Source organism: Rhinolophus sinicus, linkage group LG01 (assembly GCF_036562045.2).
Source record: "Rhinolophus sinicus isolate RSC01 linkage group LG01, ASM3656204v1, whole genome shotgun sequence".
Lineage (NCBI taxonomy): Eukaryota > Metazoa > Chordata > Mammalia > Chiroptera > Rhinolophidae > Rhinolophus > Rhinolophus sinicus.
In genome coordinates this window covers 202,211,789-202,227,153 of record NC_133751.1, presented here as the reverse complement: position 1 = coordinate 202,227,153, position 15,365 = coordinate 202,211,789, and the positions used below count along the sequence as shown (strand labels likewise).

Below are 15,365 nucleotides of genomic sequence, written 5' to 3'. Positions count from 1 at the left end.
TCCTTCTCTGCAGAATTTGGCCCTGACTCTTGCCAAACCTCAGCTTAGGTCCACCGAGATGGTTACTTATTGCCCAGAAATTGTGGCGAACACGACACCGTCCTTGTACTTAAGGACAAGCAATAATGATGTCATCTTCCGTGTGATAACTGGGATGGTTTATAGGCACTTAAAAGCAGCATAACCTTGGGCAAGTTGTGTAAGCTCAGGGAGCACTTTCCTCCTCCCTCACCTGTAAAATGTGAGTCTTCTGGCTCATGAGGGGATATCTTCTGTACAAGGCTGAACCAGGGCAACCAGGGAACAGGCCCACCTCTGCAGGGGTCAGGTCCCCCATGCCCCCCCCCCCCCCCCGGACTCACAGCACAGCCTACAGGATGCAGGCCTGCCCTGTGCCCACCCCAACCTGCCACTTTCAAGTCAGTCAGAAGTCAAAGATTTTTATTATTCTACAGACACTTCTGAAAAGATCTAATTGAGAAAATATACAAAGCGTTTCAGAGTTTCATCTCCAGGGAGCACCTAGGTCTGACTGGAGGTGTCGAAGCCCTCCTCTTCAAGGCTCAGGGCTCAGAACGGTTAGCACATCAAATGGTCAGTAAAAACATGCAAAAGTGAGAAGGAAAAGGAGAAACGGTGCATTCCCCCAAAGCACAGGGGGATGGAATTTCAGAACAAAGAGGAGGCAGGGTGTGCAAGTACCAGGTGGCTCTCCCCCCCCGCCCCCCAAGTCATCTTCTAAAACAGCTCCAAGCTTGGAGAAAGCAAGGAGCCCCACCTGCTCAGCCAGTCGGTTCTGTGCTGTACTCAGCCCGACAGGGTAAGAAGAGACCCTCCTCTACCCAGTTCATCTGTGGCTGTGGCTGCAGGGACACGCGTGTGCTTCTGGGGGGCCAGCGCTAGGGGCCCTGGCTCCTCCCTTCTTTGGTTCCACTCAAACGATTGTGCTTGACAAACTCATCCCCACCACCCCCCAAACTCCGGGTTCCCTCTGGTGGGCTGAAGGCACTGACAAGAGTCCTGGGACACCCCCAGGACAACCGCCTTCCCTTGGGCCCTGGGTCGGTGCATTCCTGGGCACATTACCCCATCCTCAGCGCAGACCCAGGAGCTGGGACACCGGAGGAAGTGTGCCTTTCAAGAAAAAAGCCTTTGGGACTCTCCCAAATGTGCAGGCATTTCTGAACCCCTCACACCCCTCCCCTCGCCCCTCCCGTCACCCAGCACCCTCACATACCCGGCCCCTCCATCCAGTACTTCCCCTGGGCTGCCAGTGCAGCTGTGGGCCAGGTCCCAGAGGACCTGACTTCAAGATGGTGGTCACAGAAACCATCTTGGGGTGCCTGCTCTGTCCTCCAGACCCGGGGGGTTCAGTGGAGGCAGGGGCCTAGAGAGGTCACAGCTCTGGTACAGGACAGTGGGCAGGGCTAGAGAGGAACAGGGAGACACATCACATCTATAGAAAGGTGTCCAAAGTACAAGCTAAGTGAGGGGGGGAGGGGGGCCACAGAGTAGCTGGAAGGAAAAAGAGGAAGAGGGCGGGGGGGGGGGGGTGTTGGCCGGAGGGAGGCCTTCACACCACCCCGCAGATCAGCGTCTCTACCACGAAGGTGTTCTCGAAGTGGCGGATGGCATTGCACTTCTTGGCCCCACGCTTGTTGATTCCTGGGAGGGAACAGAGAAATCCCAGTAAGGCCTGTGTCCTGGCCCAAAACTGGTTGGGCCACAAAGGCCACCAGCCTCAGAGGCTCAGTGGCCTCTGACTGGGGGGAGGAGGCAGCCAAGGAGACCACACCCAGATTCTCCCAGAGGCAGTGCAGTGAAATGGTGAGAACTCAGGCGCTGGAGTCAGACTGCCTGGCTCTGTCACCTTCCTGCTGTGTGACTTTAGAGGTGTTAATTAAGTTCTCTGGGCCTCCGTTTTCTCATTTTTAAAAGGGGCAGCAATAATAATAATAATGATGACAACTTATATTCCTTAAGGACATAAAGAGCATAAAGTAATGCCAGGCACATAATAAGTATTCAATTAACATTAGCTGTTATTATTGCTGCTGCTATCTGAGGGCTCTGACCACTGGGCATCAGCTCTAGGGCCAAGCACTGCCCGAGGACGGCTGCGGTTTGGAGCGCAGGGCAGCGGCAAGGTGGGTGGAGTGGGCCACTCACGCCTCCGAGTCGCCCTGCGTCTCAGCCGGTAGGTGTCCTTCCCGTTGCACAGGTGGTAGATGAAGGAGCCCAGGGCCTCCTTGTCGCTGACATGCTCTGTGACCACCATCTCCTCCTGGATGATGTACGTCTGTGGGAGGTAGGTCCCCCTCTGCAAAGGGAGCGGCCAGAGCTGGGTCACTACCCAGGGCTCCTCTCCTGAGGTCTCCACTCGCCTACTGCCCACCCCCGCCCCTTGTCACCATCCTTCTGCTCACTGGAGCTGTGCCCCCACAATGTTGAAATGCACACATTCCCCTCCCTCATCCAGAGACCCCACAGCTCAGCCCTTCTGTGGTGCCTGCACTGCACCCGGCATGTGTGGGAGTCTGTTCTCCCACCCCAAGGGCACGGCCCTGCCCCTCCCGGTACTGCCCACTGGGGCATGGCCGGGAAGCTTAAGGGAGCTGGCCGGAGGCTCCTCTAGGGAGGCGGAAGCATTAGGGGAGGAGGAGAAGGAGAGGAGCTGACTCCCGGATGTGGGAGGAGAGATGGAGGAGGGGGACCAGTTGGGATGCTGGGGACCTCAATGGCCCCGGAACCCTCACCTGCCACCAAAGGAACCTCCCTTGCCCCAGGCCTGGCCTCCATGGGAGAAGGCAGCCAAGGAGGGACAAGACGCCACCACCGCCGCTCACCTTCACGTTCATGAGGAGCTCCCAGAAATTTCGAGGGGGCAGCACGATGGTGGTGTTGAGCTCGATGACATAGCACTTGTCCAGGGAGATGTCGTGGTAGGCTGTCAGACCCTGAGGAGGAGGGGGCCGCGTCAGTCTCTCTGCGTGAGGGGCTGGCCCCGGCGGGGCTGAGAGGCCTTCCGCCAGCAAAGGCAGCAACCCCACCCGCCACGGCGATACACCCCCAATTCCGGAACACCTGGGCGGGCCTCCCTCGTTCTGCTCCTTTCCTCGCCTGTGTCTGTAGGAGGTTCCACTTACCAGCTGAAAGACACCAACTGTTAAATGCCTCAGTTGTTAACAGGGTTCTTCTCAATGGGGTTACAGAGTTGAGGTCTGGGGAACATAGTAATGTCCCAACTGTGCATTGCATCAAACCCATGAGGTCAGTCCTTGGGGACAGCTTGAACCCTCAACAAGAAAACCTCCATCCCAGGCGCTCTGTGTGCCACACCTTGATAAAATGTCAACACAGAAATGACCTCAATAAAAGGACACTGGCCTCACCCATGACAGCCAGCGCCAGCAGTTGCCAGGTGGCGAGCACAACAGCAACCATGGCTAGCTCCCCCTTGGGGGTAACTGCGTCACCTATATAATAAAAGCTGTGTCTTTAAAACCTTGATAAAGCTGAACTGTAGACATCTCCTACACACAGGTGACATCACTGGGTATATGCTCAAAAGATGCACCAGGGACAGCAGCACTCTGCGTCCATGCCTGTTCTTTCCCATGACTCTTGGTGGAAGGGGGGCTCCAGGTCCCCTGGGACAGCCTCTCACGGCCCCCGCCCCAGCCCCTGGCTGGCCTCACCCGCTGGAAGTCATGGATGATGTCTGCAGGGTCCCCACCACCAAACTGGGGGACAGGCACGTTGATGCGCTCATAGTTATCTTCGAGGTAAATCTTCACATCCTCCTCCAGCTCCATCCGAGTGCGGACCTGGGAGGACAGGGAGTCCTCGTAGAAGACTCCACAGTGGAAAAAGTTGTCTCGGGCCAGCTGAGCAAGGGGAGGAGAGACAGACAGACAGGCTGGTCATGCAGTGTCTTCAGTACAGCCACTGCCACCTACCCAACCACGTCACCCTCCTAAGGCCTTGGGAAGCGGGAAGGGTAGGGCTCTGAGACCCATTTCCCAGATGGAGAAACTGAGAGATGTGGGGAGTCAGGGAGCGTGAGCCAGTTCTTAGGTGGATGACCTCTCCCGGCCTCAGTTTCCCCATCTGTAAAATGAGGTGATCCCCAGCCTCCAAGTCCATGAGTCTGTACTTGTGAAATGGGGTGGAACAGCAGGGGGAGGACCCAGTCACCCCGTGCCCTCCACAGAAGGACAGACACCTGAGAAAGAGCCTGGGGTGGCAGGAGGGTCCTCAGGGGAAAACAGGGAGCTTGGACTGCACAGGCCGTGCGGGGGGGTGGTCCAATGCCACCAGAGAGCGCTTATCCTGTCTTTCCTGCCCCCTGCTGTGGGGCCCTGCAGACCTTGGAGGCACAGGAGGAAGGGGGAGGAGCAGAGAGGCAGCCCCTTGTGATTCCAGCCTCACGTCCAAACACAACCCTCCACCCACCACCTTCCTTGGACCCTGTGCCTCATGAGAAACCTTGACAAATGCTGTGTCCCCCATCTGAGCAGCCAGCCTAATCACTCCATCAATAACGGGAGGGAGGCAGTGTGACAGGGCTGCGGACAAGTGACTGACCACTGACCGCGGGACTTGTACTGCTCCAGGGGCTCCCCCATCCGCACCCAGGCTGCTGGCCTGTAAAGGGCAGAACTCCCCTTTCTGTCTCAGTGTGAGCTCTCCCAGGGTGAGTCATCACACAGGAATCATACTGTCCTAAGGCACAGACCCAGAGGCTGCTCTGAAGTGCCCCCATTCCCTGGGAATTGGGGTGGGTGAGGAACCCCAGGATGGTGACGAGTGGGGCTGGGAGTAGAGCGGACCAGGAGCCAGAGTAGGTCCTGGGAGGGCTGTTGCTACAACAGGAAAGGGCCCTGCCCAGGGAAGTGAGAACCGGCATAAGCGGGGAGCAGACCATGGAGGGGAGAGAGGGGGGAGGAGGAGATGGACAAAAGGGGAAGGCAGCAGGTTCCCAGGGGCAAGTCCCATGGAATACAAACTCTTTGGTAATTCCCATTGTGGAAAAACGGGGTGACAACAAAGTTAAAGCCCAATGCTTGAGGGTGGCAGGAGGTCACTTGGGTTATAAATGACTGGCAATTCCCAGCCTTTTTGTCACTCTGAGAGTCCCTGTTGGTTGAACTTATGGTTATTCTTTTGAGCTACCTTCCATTTAACTACTTTAGCCCCCAGAACTGTCTCCCTCCCCAGGTCTGAGCTGTCCACAAGGTCACTGTGACCATGACCAGCTCTCCCAGCCGTACTTCCTGCCCAGAGCAGATACCTGGGGGTGTGACCACAGCCAGGGCCACCTTTACAGGAGGTAGTGCTGAGTCTGTCTTATAAACCCACCTTCCACGTTTCTCGCTTTCTAACCCAAATGTCCAAGCGTGAAATGGAATTCTTAAAGCATGACCCATGGGCAAAGGATGACGGCTGATGGGACCGCAGAGTTCCAATTTCCGCCAGATTTAAGTTTCTGGTGATAACGTCCCAGGGTGACACCGTGGGAAGGGCCCTTGGGCCACACAAACCCAGATTCCAATCCTGGCTCCCCCATCGCTGGCTATATTCCTGGGAAAGTTCCCTGTTGCCCTCAGGTGTGACTGAAGAAATGGACACTCTTCCAGGGTCTGTGCACATTAGAAGATGGGGCCGCAATCCTGTCTCCTGGACCAGTGTTAGGTTCTGCAGTGTTAGGATGAACAGCTGAGTGTGGGCCGGCCTGAGCGCAGGGAGGCCCCAGGGAGGAGGCAGGTTTTCTGCGCTAGCCTGGGCACGCCTCCCACCTGAGGGGCCTGTCCAAGGCTTCCTGCTACACCTCTCCTCACAAACCCCAAGCACCTGGCTCTCAACTGCTCACTTCCTCTGCTGCCAGCTCTCACACCCACTGCAAACTCACACACTTCCCTCTGTTCCTCTCTAAATGCTCTCCCTCTGAGGCCCAGTCTCACCTGAGCAAGGAAGAAGTATCTGTAGATGTAGACGGAGGCAAACACGAGGCCCATGAGCAGCACGACCATGCCCATCGACAGGTAGCACACGCCACCCACAGAGCCCCCCTTCTTGTAGCGGTGGTAGGGGGGCCGCTCCTCCTGTGGACAATAGTGCAGGGTCAGCCAGGCTGGCAGCCAGGATTCCCAGGGTGCCGGGTCCCGCACCCTGGGAATCCTCTTGCTTTCCTGAAGTGAGATCTCCTCGTGCTGGCAGGGAGGGAGCCTTGGGGTACGGGGAGGGAAGGGTGGTGCTCAGGATGCACAGAGCATCATCTGAAGGAAGCCTCTCCGGCTCTCCCCAGCTCTCCCTCCCACATACGCCGAGACCCACTGAGAAGCCACATGACATGACCCACTGGGTCAGGCAGGGGCTTTTGGAACTCCCCATGCCATGAGTCCCCTTCATTAGACTGTGAACATGGTATACCCTTTCAAACATAGACTGGGGGGAAGCAGAGACACGGCCTTCGTCACCTGTAGGAATTGGGGTGTACTGGGCAGGCTGGGCGCCACTGCTCTGAGCAATGGGGAGCCCAGGAAGGTTTTTGGAGCAACAAGATCCACCTGAAGGCCGGACTCCACAAGGCAGACTGGAATGGGGGGCTGTGAGGGGAGGGTACGTGGTAGCAAGCAGTCACTGGCTGATGGGGACAGGGGCTCTGGGAGACCCATGGGGTCTGGGCACGGGTGCTTGTGTCCCTCTGGCCAATAGCACTGGGCCTGCGATCCACGCCGTGTAGAGCTCAGCCTGCCGGGGGCAGCGATGGCCTTACAGGCACTGGCTGGCAGTGCAAGGTAGGCTGTCAGAGTGTAGCCTACAGGGTGCTTCTGTCGGGAGGGAAACGTGGCTTTGATGGCAGCAGCTACATCAGGGACGCCAGGGCAGGAGGGTCCTGGAGAAAACCTGCTCTGGAGCCAGACCTGGGCTCAGGATAGCAGCTGCAGGGCTGCCAAGAAGCAAGCCAACCTGACCCAACTCCAGGCCACACGTGTCTGGGCGGGTGGACGAAAAAGTGTGTGTAAAACTGAGTCACACTGCTTTACCCAGAGCACTGGACTGAGAGTCTAGTGACTCCGCCTCTAAACCAGCTGTGTGACCTTGGTCATCCCATCTTTATGCCCGTCCTCCCTACCATCCTGCCCTAACCCAGGCCTTCATTCACCCTGTGAGATGTTGCAAAGGTGCCCGGTCCGTCTCTGCCTCCGCTGTCTACCATTCAATCCCACCTCCATGGTTTCCAGATACGGCCAGGGTGAGGTTAGAGGTCAGTCCCAAGGGCCCCCAAGGAGCAGAGGCAGTGTTGGGGGGTGGGGGGGGGGAGAGGAAGCTCCAGTCCCAGAGCCTACAGCTTCTCGCTCCGCCTCTGCCACTAACTGCCTGCTTAACCCTCTTTGTGCCACGTTTCCTTTCTCCTTTCATCCTGGAGTGGGTGGCAGGAGGGTGGGGACACAGTTCAGGTCCAAGTTACCCAAAACAGGCACTTATCTGCCAGCACAGCACAGGAGGTCCAGCCTGGTAGGGGTGGGGCACACCCCTGTAGCCCCAATATGTCCCTGTAGCCCCCTGACTTAGGCATATGGGGCTGTGGATTCCGGGCCTCAGGGAGCAGAAGGAATCAGAGGGGCTGATGCCACCCTGCTTGGGGAGGGTAGAAACACCCGAAGGGCTGCCCCCTCTCTGGGCACATCCATCACCAGGCCAGCTGGTCCCTAGCCTCAGCATCCACGCGATAGAGATACAGGATGGAGATGCCCCACCCTCCCTGCTCCCTACCACTCCAGTCTACCCTCCAGGAGCTCGTCTGGCAGGAACAGGAGGTCAAACCCATTGCCCCTCATTGGCTGGGCGCATCTGTAGGCCTGAGGCCTCCCACCACTCTGACTGTGTGTGTGTGTGTGTGGGGGGAGTGGGGCGTCCTATGAGCAAGACCAGAGAAGCAAGTTTGTGAGACAATCCACCCGGCTGGCACCTTCTCAGCACCCTGGGATTCCCTAGGGGCACTAACCAAGGTCACTAGCACATGTGGCCACTGTCCACAGGGCCCCCAGGGACAGCTGCCAGCTGGAGGGGGTGAGGAGCTCAAATGGTTTCAATAGGTTCCCAGGAGCAGCACAGGACCAGGAAACCAGAGAGCCAAGCTCTGCCAGTGTCTCGTAAGGAACAAGCCACTCCAGGGGCTCCAGCCGTCGTGAGTGGGTCCTAAGGAACGGTGGTTGGCCCAGAAGGCAGGTCAGGCCGACCACACCAGCTGTGACTTCTGCCCTTCTGGAACGACGTTTGTATTTATTTAGTGGGACGAGTGGGTGCTGGGACTCACTGTTGAGAAGGGCCACGAGGGGCTCGGTCCACGAGTGGGGCGCACAGCAACCTGCCCCTCCATCCTCAGATTCTCTTGTGAAATGTGAACAGACGCCTACTTGCAGGGTCTTGTCCTGATTGGGTTTTGTTGGGATTAAAGGAGACAAAGAACCCCAAAGGCCTTAGTAAAGGGTAAAGCACGAGATAAAACTAGCAGATTTTTATCAGCCCAACCGTTCCTTTTTAGGGTCTCCACTGTGGACAGCTGTTGAGGCTGCACGGGGGTCAGGCTTTTGCTCCTGCGTTTGGGAAAAACCAGAGAAGCAAGCTTGTGAGAACTGCTTAAAAACAAGGTCAATGGTGACAAGCGAGAGCCCAGGGGCCTGCTCCACAAATGAAGTACCTGGTCAAGGTGAGGCCTACCCGTTGCAGCTGCCTTTCAGCTTCTGGCTGGGTCAGGTGTTTCTAAATGCCTGGGGGAGGGGCCAGGCATGGCCGCTGGCCAAGGCAGGTGGGGAGAGGAGGTCAGAGAGGACAGGGGAGGGAGGAGGTGGGGCTTGAGTGGCTCCAGCTGCATGTGAGGGGTGGCTAATATGGCTGAGAAGGACACTGCTTCCAGCCAGGACCCCAGACACTGCCCTGTGTCCTGATATGTCTCTGTGGGGATCACTGTGAAGGTTGGGGATGCCCCCCCTCTCCTAGATGTGGGGTGGTCAAATGGCTCCCTATCCCCCCCCTATTGACACCCTCGAGGCACAATGGGGGCTCACACCCTGCTCCCCTCCCTTCCCCACACTCCTCTGGCCTGTGAGGGGGCCAAACCCCCACAAGCATCATGGCTGAGCAGTGGCTGAAAGGGAAAGTAGGACCAGAGGCTGCCACGAGACAGGAAGGAAAACCACAGATGTTCCTGCTTCCAGACAAATGGCTCCCACACAAGAGGGAGGGCCCCTGAATTCTGCCCCAATGCTGTCATTGCTTCCTGGGCCCAACACTACACAGTCAAGACCAAGAATTGACTTCCAAAGCCCTGGCTTATTCGCAGGCCCCTCACACTTGGCACTTGCAGCCCGTCAGAGGCCTCTGGGGAGCACACAGTCAGCCTGGGCCGGAACCAGGGGCTACACCCCTTGGGGTCCCTGGCTGCCTAACTCACCCAGAAAAACCACTAGGGAACTGCTTCTGGAAGCCCCCAAGCTGCTTCACCGGTCATGCTAGAGACCCAGAAAACTGCAGCCCTCTACATGGAGCAGTTACCTGCCTACAGCCAGGCATTTGGGACCTTCCATTTAGAAAGTAGAAAAATACTGCATACTGTTTACACGGCAACTGGGCCTTCTGAACAAAGTGCCTGGCCATGCACTTGTGAGGGGCATGTGAGCCAGACCTCCAGGGACCCTGAAGGGGCCTGGGCTTCTGCCTGCCGGCTTCACTCAGGTCCACAATGGCGCTCATTGCTAAATCATTGAACGATTTAGCAAAGCTAGGGCCAAAACAGTCAGGGAGAACCCAGCCAACTGGAGCATTAACTCAGCAGACTCTCATGGTCCATGGAGAGAGCTCCCCAGCTACCTTTCCTCGGTGACAATGTCCAAATTAACTGCAATTGGATAAAAATACAGTTGCAGGCTGCTCGGAGGCGGCTACCAGGGAGCCAGAAATGCACTCATTTTAGACTAGGACTGGCGGCTAGTGGGGAGAGGGGTCTCACTTCACCTCCCAGCATCATGCCCCCTCCTCAGCATCTTTCTTTTCCAGGTTGCAGACCACAGAGACGAGGGCACCAATATATGTGGCGGGGGGTGGGGGGAGGAGGGACTGGGCAAATGCCCTCTGCCCGGCAGAGCACACAGAGCTGTGCTCAGATGTACAGACATCAGCTGGGTAAATGCCAACCGGAGGTCATGAATTTGTCATCAGTAGAACCCCATTCCTGTTGTGCAGCCCGATGGCACCCAAGGTTCAGGACGGGTGAGAAGGAATGTCGTGTGTCCGAGAACACTCCTGCACAGCCGTCTGCTCTGCTTGGGTGATCTGGGCAGATTCTCTCTTCTATTGCATTCCTGACAGTCAAGATGAGACTCCAGAGAAAAGGCTCAGGAGCACGAGAAGAAAGCTGGCTGCTGGAAGAGCTGTCCTGGGGGAGAGAGAACTCGGAGAGGCTGCAGGGGGTGGGGTAGCCAGGTTGGCTGTGTGATTTTACCAGAAACATTTTTTTTGTTACTGAGAAAATAATTCTCTTTGGCAGTCTGCTGACAGCCTTGAAATATACAAGGATGAGCTGTGAAGAGAACAGAAAAGAGAGAAATAGAGAGAAAGCAGGAAGGGCACTGAGGTGCATGTGCCAATGTCAAAACCCCTCTGAGAAGGCCCTGGGAAGGCCAGGAATAGGACAGCCCAAATTCCCCACACTGCTATGGGGCAGGACCTGGAGCAGGGCTGCTTTTTCACAAAGGTCCTTTCAGCCCAGCCCTTAGGACCCGTGGGTACTGGAGCACTGGGGCAGGGACTCGAAGCCTGGCCAGATCCACCCTCCTGGCTGGCAGAGGACCCCTCCCCCAACCACTCCGGAGACCCAGTTCCCTCCTGCTAAGGGCCTGAGGCCAGTGCACAGAAAGTGAAATCTGATTCTCAGGTATGCAGGCTGGGGAAGGGAGCGACACAGGGGCCATTAATCAAAGGCAAAAGCCAAGGAGAAAATTACAGCACTGAGAAGATGATGGTATTGAATACGTTTCTCTCCTCTTGCAGCCCCAGAGCCTGGTTGAGTCTGGACATGCCCATACGTGGCTGGGTGCGTGCATGCACCCAGGCACAAGCAGGCTGTGGGGAGAGGGGAGCAGGCTGAGAGGTGCAGAGCTGGGCCTCCAAAGGGCAAGAATGATGCCGTCAGGAGACGCTGAGGTGACCCCGCTTCCCATCCAGTCCACTTTCCAAGCTGGCTTACAGCCAGCCACCTATCAGTGCAGGCTCCTCATTATCTCAGAGGCAAACATCATGTGGAGGGTGGGCAGCTGGAGGCCCAGCTGGGCCCCCACCCCCACCCCTTCCCGGCCTACTGAGGCCCTGCTTTCCAGCAGCAGGTCGGGTAAAATCCTCCTTGTGTTTCAGTTTTTGCTCACAAGCAGGGGGAGCCTGCTCTGAGGGTGCTGCTGCTGCCTTATCCCCCCCCAGCCCCTCCCCTGGGCCTGTGCACAGGTCAACATTTTATCATAGCAGCCAGAGGGCGGCTCACCACTGAAAGGCAGTCAGAAACTCACCTGTTTATCCAGGGCTTTGAATCTTATTGTTGAGCCCAGCTCAGTAACCAAGAAGGGGTCTAGAGTCACCCCCAGCCAGAGAAGACCTTCTAAGCTCTGCATCCCCACCAACGTGGGACAAAACCCAAACGTCCTGTCCTGATGAGAGGCGGCTCCAGGGGCCTCCCAGTCTACCTGCCTGTCCCACCTGCCCTCTCCTTCAGTGCCCTAATAAATGACTGATACTCTGTCCTGGGCTACATCTGAGCATGCTGGCACCTGCTGTGCTCACTTCCCAGGCAGTGGATGTGGGAAATGTGCCAATTGGCTGGGGGAGGCCACAAAAGGCTCACAGAAGTGAATTCTCTTCTCCCAAGGCTCCAATTCCAGCAGGTGATCAGCAAAGCCAAGATGCAACATCCAGAAGCCCACTGTGCGTCACCCCAGGGCCTCAGACAGCTATGAGAATTTACTAATATGCACACCTGTCCTAAAGGTGCCTGAATTTTAATCCTCCTTCTGGGCCCTTATTATCCCTACTTGCCAATTAAGAGAGAGGGGACCCTGCCCAACTAACAAGATTTGGGGGAGGAGGCTGCTTATAGGCTCAAGGCCATTACAAACAGCACCAGGAAGATGTGGATATTTCCATTTCATGCTGCGTGAGGGGGAAGAGAGGATGCTGGATTTTGGAGCCAGAGGCTGGATGTCCAGTTACTGCCAAGGTGATGCTGGCATCTGCCACCCCGACTGCCTAACACCATCAGCGGCTGTTGCTGGAGAATATGCCACTTTTGCAAAATTTGGTGGACCTTGTGATGGAGTTTGAATTACAGCCTCCCATTCCTTGTCTGGCTTGTCCTTCCTCTGGCCGTAATCCTATAGCTCTCAGAGGCAGGGTCGTTTTCCAGGCCTCAGCTCAGTGCCAGGCAGCTGGGAGAAGGGGCAAGAATGCAGCCGTGGACCCCAATCCCTGCACTCTCACTGGGCTGAGAAGGGAGAAAGACTTGGAGAGTCCCCTGCAAACTTTTAAAGCTGCAGACCAATCTTCTAATATGGAGTGCCTCTCCCCATCTAAGCATCAGATGAAGATGGAGCTGCTCTAGTGGGGGGTGCATAGAAACCCCCCAACCCAGCCAGGTGACCACAGATGTTGCAGCAGCCACACCACGGCAAGGGAGCTCACCCAGACTCCTGGAATTGAATTCCTCAGTCAGGGTGTTTCCTCAGGCTATGACACCCACCACCGGGGCTCCTCTTCAGCGACCCCTCTTCCAGGACACAGGGATTATTCTCCTGCACCCCACCCCATCATACCCTGAGCAAGGTGGATCTGAGCCATAAACTTGGGGAGGAGCCTTGGCACTGAGGGAGACGCCTCAGAAGCCAGCATCAGGGAAGAGTGGACAAAGACTTTCGAAGTCCTGTCTCGGGGGTGGGGGACCTTGGTGCGTCCCAAGGCCATCAGGGACGACGCTGCGCAGACACCTTTGCCAGGACAATACTAGCCTGGTTGGACCAGCTCTCCTTCCCATCGCCTCCCTGCCCGCCACGCGTCCTGTCTTCTCTGAGCCCTCCGCGGGTCAGACTCCACGCCGCTCAGTTTTCCACCGCGAAAATGCCTTCTCTACCCAGGCCGAGGGCAGGGGGAGGCGGGGGAGGACGCCGGAGGGGAGGGGTGCACCGAGGCCCGCCTCCACAGAGCGCGCGGGGCTGCTGAAGGACACCCGAGCAGCGAGGGAGCCTTCCCGCGGGGTGGAGGGGGCAGCCCGAGCGAGCCGAGAGGAAGGAAGAGTGACAGGGAGGCCCAGACGCAAGGGGTGGGTTGGGATCCGAGCACCCAGCCTCGGAACTCCGAACCTGGAACCCCGGAGCTGCAGCCCGGCCGTTCTGGCTTTTTTCAATTTCATCTTTCAACACTTGCTGAGACACCAATTCAGGTGCACTGTAGCAGCACGCCGTCTCCCGCAGCCCCCAGTTTGGGACGAAATCAATGGTCCCGCCCCCTTCACTACCAACAGACACCCCCTCCCCCGCCCATTCTCCACCAATCACGACCCACCGCCCTACTTTGGGGAAACAACGTCCAATCCTCCTCCCATCCCCCCACCTGGAGACTTGACTATCGGCCCCTCCTCCTGATTGGAAACAGACGCAACCCCGCCCCCCAACATTCCTCGAACTTCTTCGGATCAGTCCCTTCCCCCTATTTTGGGGCTAGGAGCCTAGGGCCCCTCCACTTTGGGGAGAGACCTCGAGCGCTTCCCTACCTGGGGACCAGCGACTCGGACCCTCTCCCACACTTCTGACTCAGGCATTCGGCTGCAGCTGTAGGACAGGACCCAAGCCCCCTCCCCACTTTGGAATAACTGACTCATTCCCGACTTCCTTTCTGGCTCCGCTCACGACTCTGGGGCCCCAGTGCCCCCCAGCCCCCGGGGCCGGCGAGGCACGTCTTGGTCCCCGCTCTCCGCCTGAGCTCCCGGCACCTCTCACCCGAGCCGGCGTCAGCAGGATTTCAGCGGCCGGGCCCGGCGCCGGGGCCGAGGCCGAAGCCTTGTCTGCCTTGCCGCCCTTGACGCCGGCCACCGCCGGCTGGAAGCTGATCTTCACCATGGCTGCGCCGGGCTGCGAGTCCGCCCTGCAACCTCTGCCTGTGCAGCCTCTTTCTCTGCAACCGCCGCTCCGCACTCGGCAGGCACCGGAAGTTTGGATCCTGCTCGCGTCCCTTTCTCTAACCCCACCTCCAGCCCTCCCCGCCCCTGCCCCCGCCTCCCACAGGGGGGCCTTGGCGCCCGCCGCGCCTGCGCCCCCATGCTGCCCGCTGGGGGCGCATTGACCCCTGCTGGGCTTGCTGCCTCCGTCGGGGGAGGGCTGAAGTTCCCTCCCTCCCTCCCTCGATCCCTCCCTCCCTCCCTTTCTCCATCCCTCCATCCATCCATCCATCCAATCAGGCATGGACTCAGCCTTCTGCTCAGTCGTATCCCTCCCAGCTCCCTCTCCAAGACCTGCCTCCCCAGAACACAACAGTTCGTTAAAAGTGTTTGCTAGGAAAATGCAGCCTCTAAACAAGTTCCCCCTCCCCCTACCCCACTTCATACCCTTCTCTTTGGAAACCTGGAGTCTCCACTGTACCTGCTTATGTCTCCCTCCTCTGGCTCCCTCCCCCAACCTGTCCTGGGCTCTGGGAGGAGGCTTCAAGGCCAGGCACCTAACAGCATGCCTGCATCCTGCATCCATCCACACCTCATTCATTCTCTATCATCCTTTTTCTTTCATCTTTCATCAATGCGAAGCTTCCTGAGTGTCTTTGGGGGTGCATGCTGAGGATGCTGAGAGGAGAGAAATGAAGTAGAGAAATGATGCCTCAGCTACTGAGTGACAGGTCCTGTCCCCCATTTCTCACCATTCCTGGAGGATTATGGCAAGTGTGGTGGGAAGATCTGCAGGGCTGGTGTCCTTAGGCTTGGTTTCCAGTTAAGACTCTGTCCCTGCAAAGCATCAGGGCTATTGGGAAGGAGCAAGGACTTCTGTTGCTGAGGTCACTTGGCACCACAGCCCGAGATCAAATCCCCTGGTCTGGGCTGGACTGAGGACAATGCCCAGCAAACCACATACAGTCTTGGGCTGAACACCAGCTTTGGTTGTACAGTTGGGCTGACGCAGGAAGGCAGGGGAATCTGAGAGCGTGTTGAGGACAGTCCAGTCCTCCAATGACCTCTTCGCTCTTGTGTTTTGGTTGACTGCCTTGAGCCCTGGGTACCCACGTCCCAGACCTGACATCTTAGCTCAGATCTTGGATGATCCTAGCAGCCTTGAGGA

General features: G+C 57.5%; 1 protein-coding gene across 2 annotated transcripts; it reads right to left on the bottom strand.

Moving 5' to 3' along the window:
• Positions 1-427: 427 nt before the first annotated feature.
• Positions 428-14,423, bottom strand: ITM2C (integral membrane protein 2C). Of its 2 annotated transcripts, none has more exons than XM_019739785.2 (6): positions 14,040-14,423; positions 5,964-6,104; positions 3,699-3,887; positions 2,847-2,957; positions 2,170-2,320; positions 428-1,665 (listed from the first exon to the last, which is right to left on the bottom strand). In XM_019739785.2, the coding sequence occupies exons 1-6, from the start codon at positions 14,157-14,159 to the stop codon at positions 1,574-1,576; spliced, it is 804 nt and encodes a 267-aa protein (XP_019595344.2). In that variant the 5' UTR covers positions 14,160-14,423; the 3' UTR covers positions 428-1,573. The 2 variants fall into 2 exon arrangements, with proteins under 2 accessions (XP_019595344.2, XP_074170905.1); XM_074314804.1 differs by lacking the exon at positions 14,040-14,423 and adding an exon at positions 8,324-8,346.
• Positions 14,424-15,365: the final 942 nt, after the last annotated feature.

What these genes read in the sequence shown, in the direction of transcription:
- ITM2C (XM_019739785.2), bottom strand. Translation starts at nt 14,159, where the DNA reads ATGGTGAAGATCAGCTTCCAGCCGGCGGTGGCCGGCGTCAAGGGCGGC. An exon ending in GATACTTCTTCCTTGCTCAG is followed by an intron (nt 3,888 to 5,963) that starts GTGAGACTGGGC and finishes CCCCTTGCTCAG; the next exon opens with CTGGCCCGAGACAACTTTTT. An exon ending in ACGCAGGGCGACTCGGAGGC is followed by an intron (nt 1,666 to 2,169) that starts GTGAGTGGCCCA and finishes GTTCCCTCCCAG; the next exon opens with GAATCAACAAGCGTGGGGCC.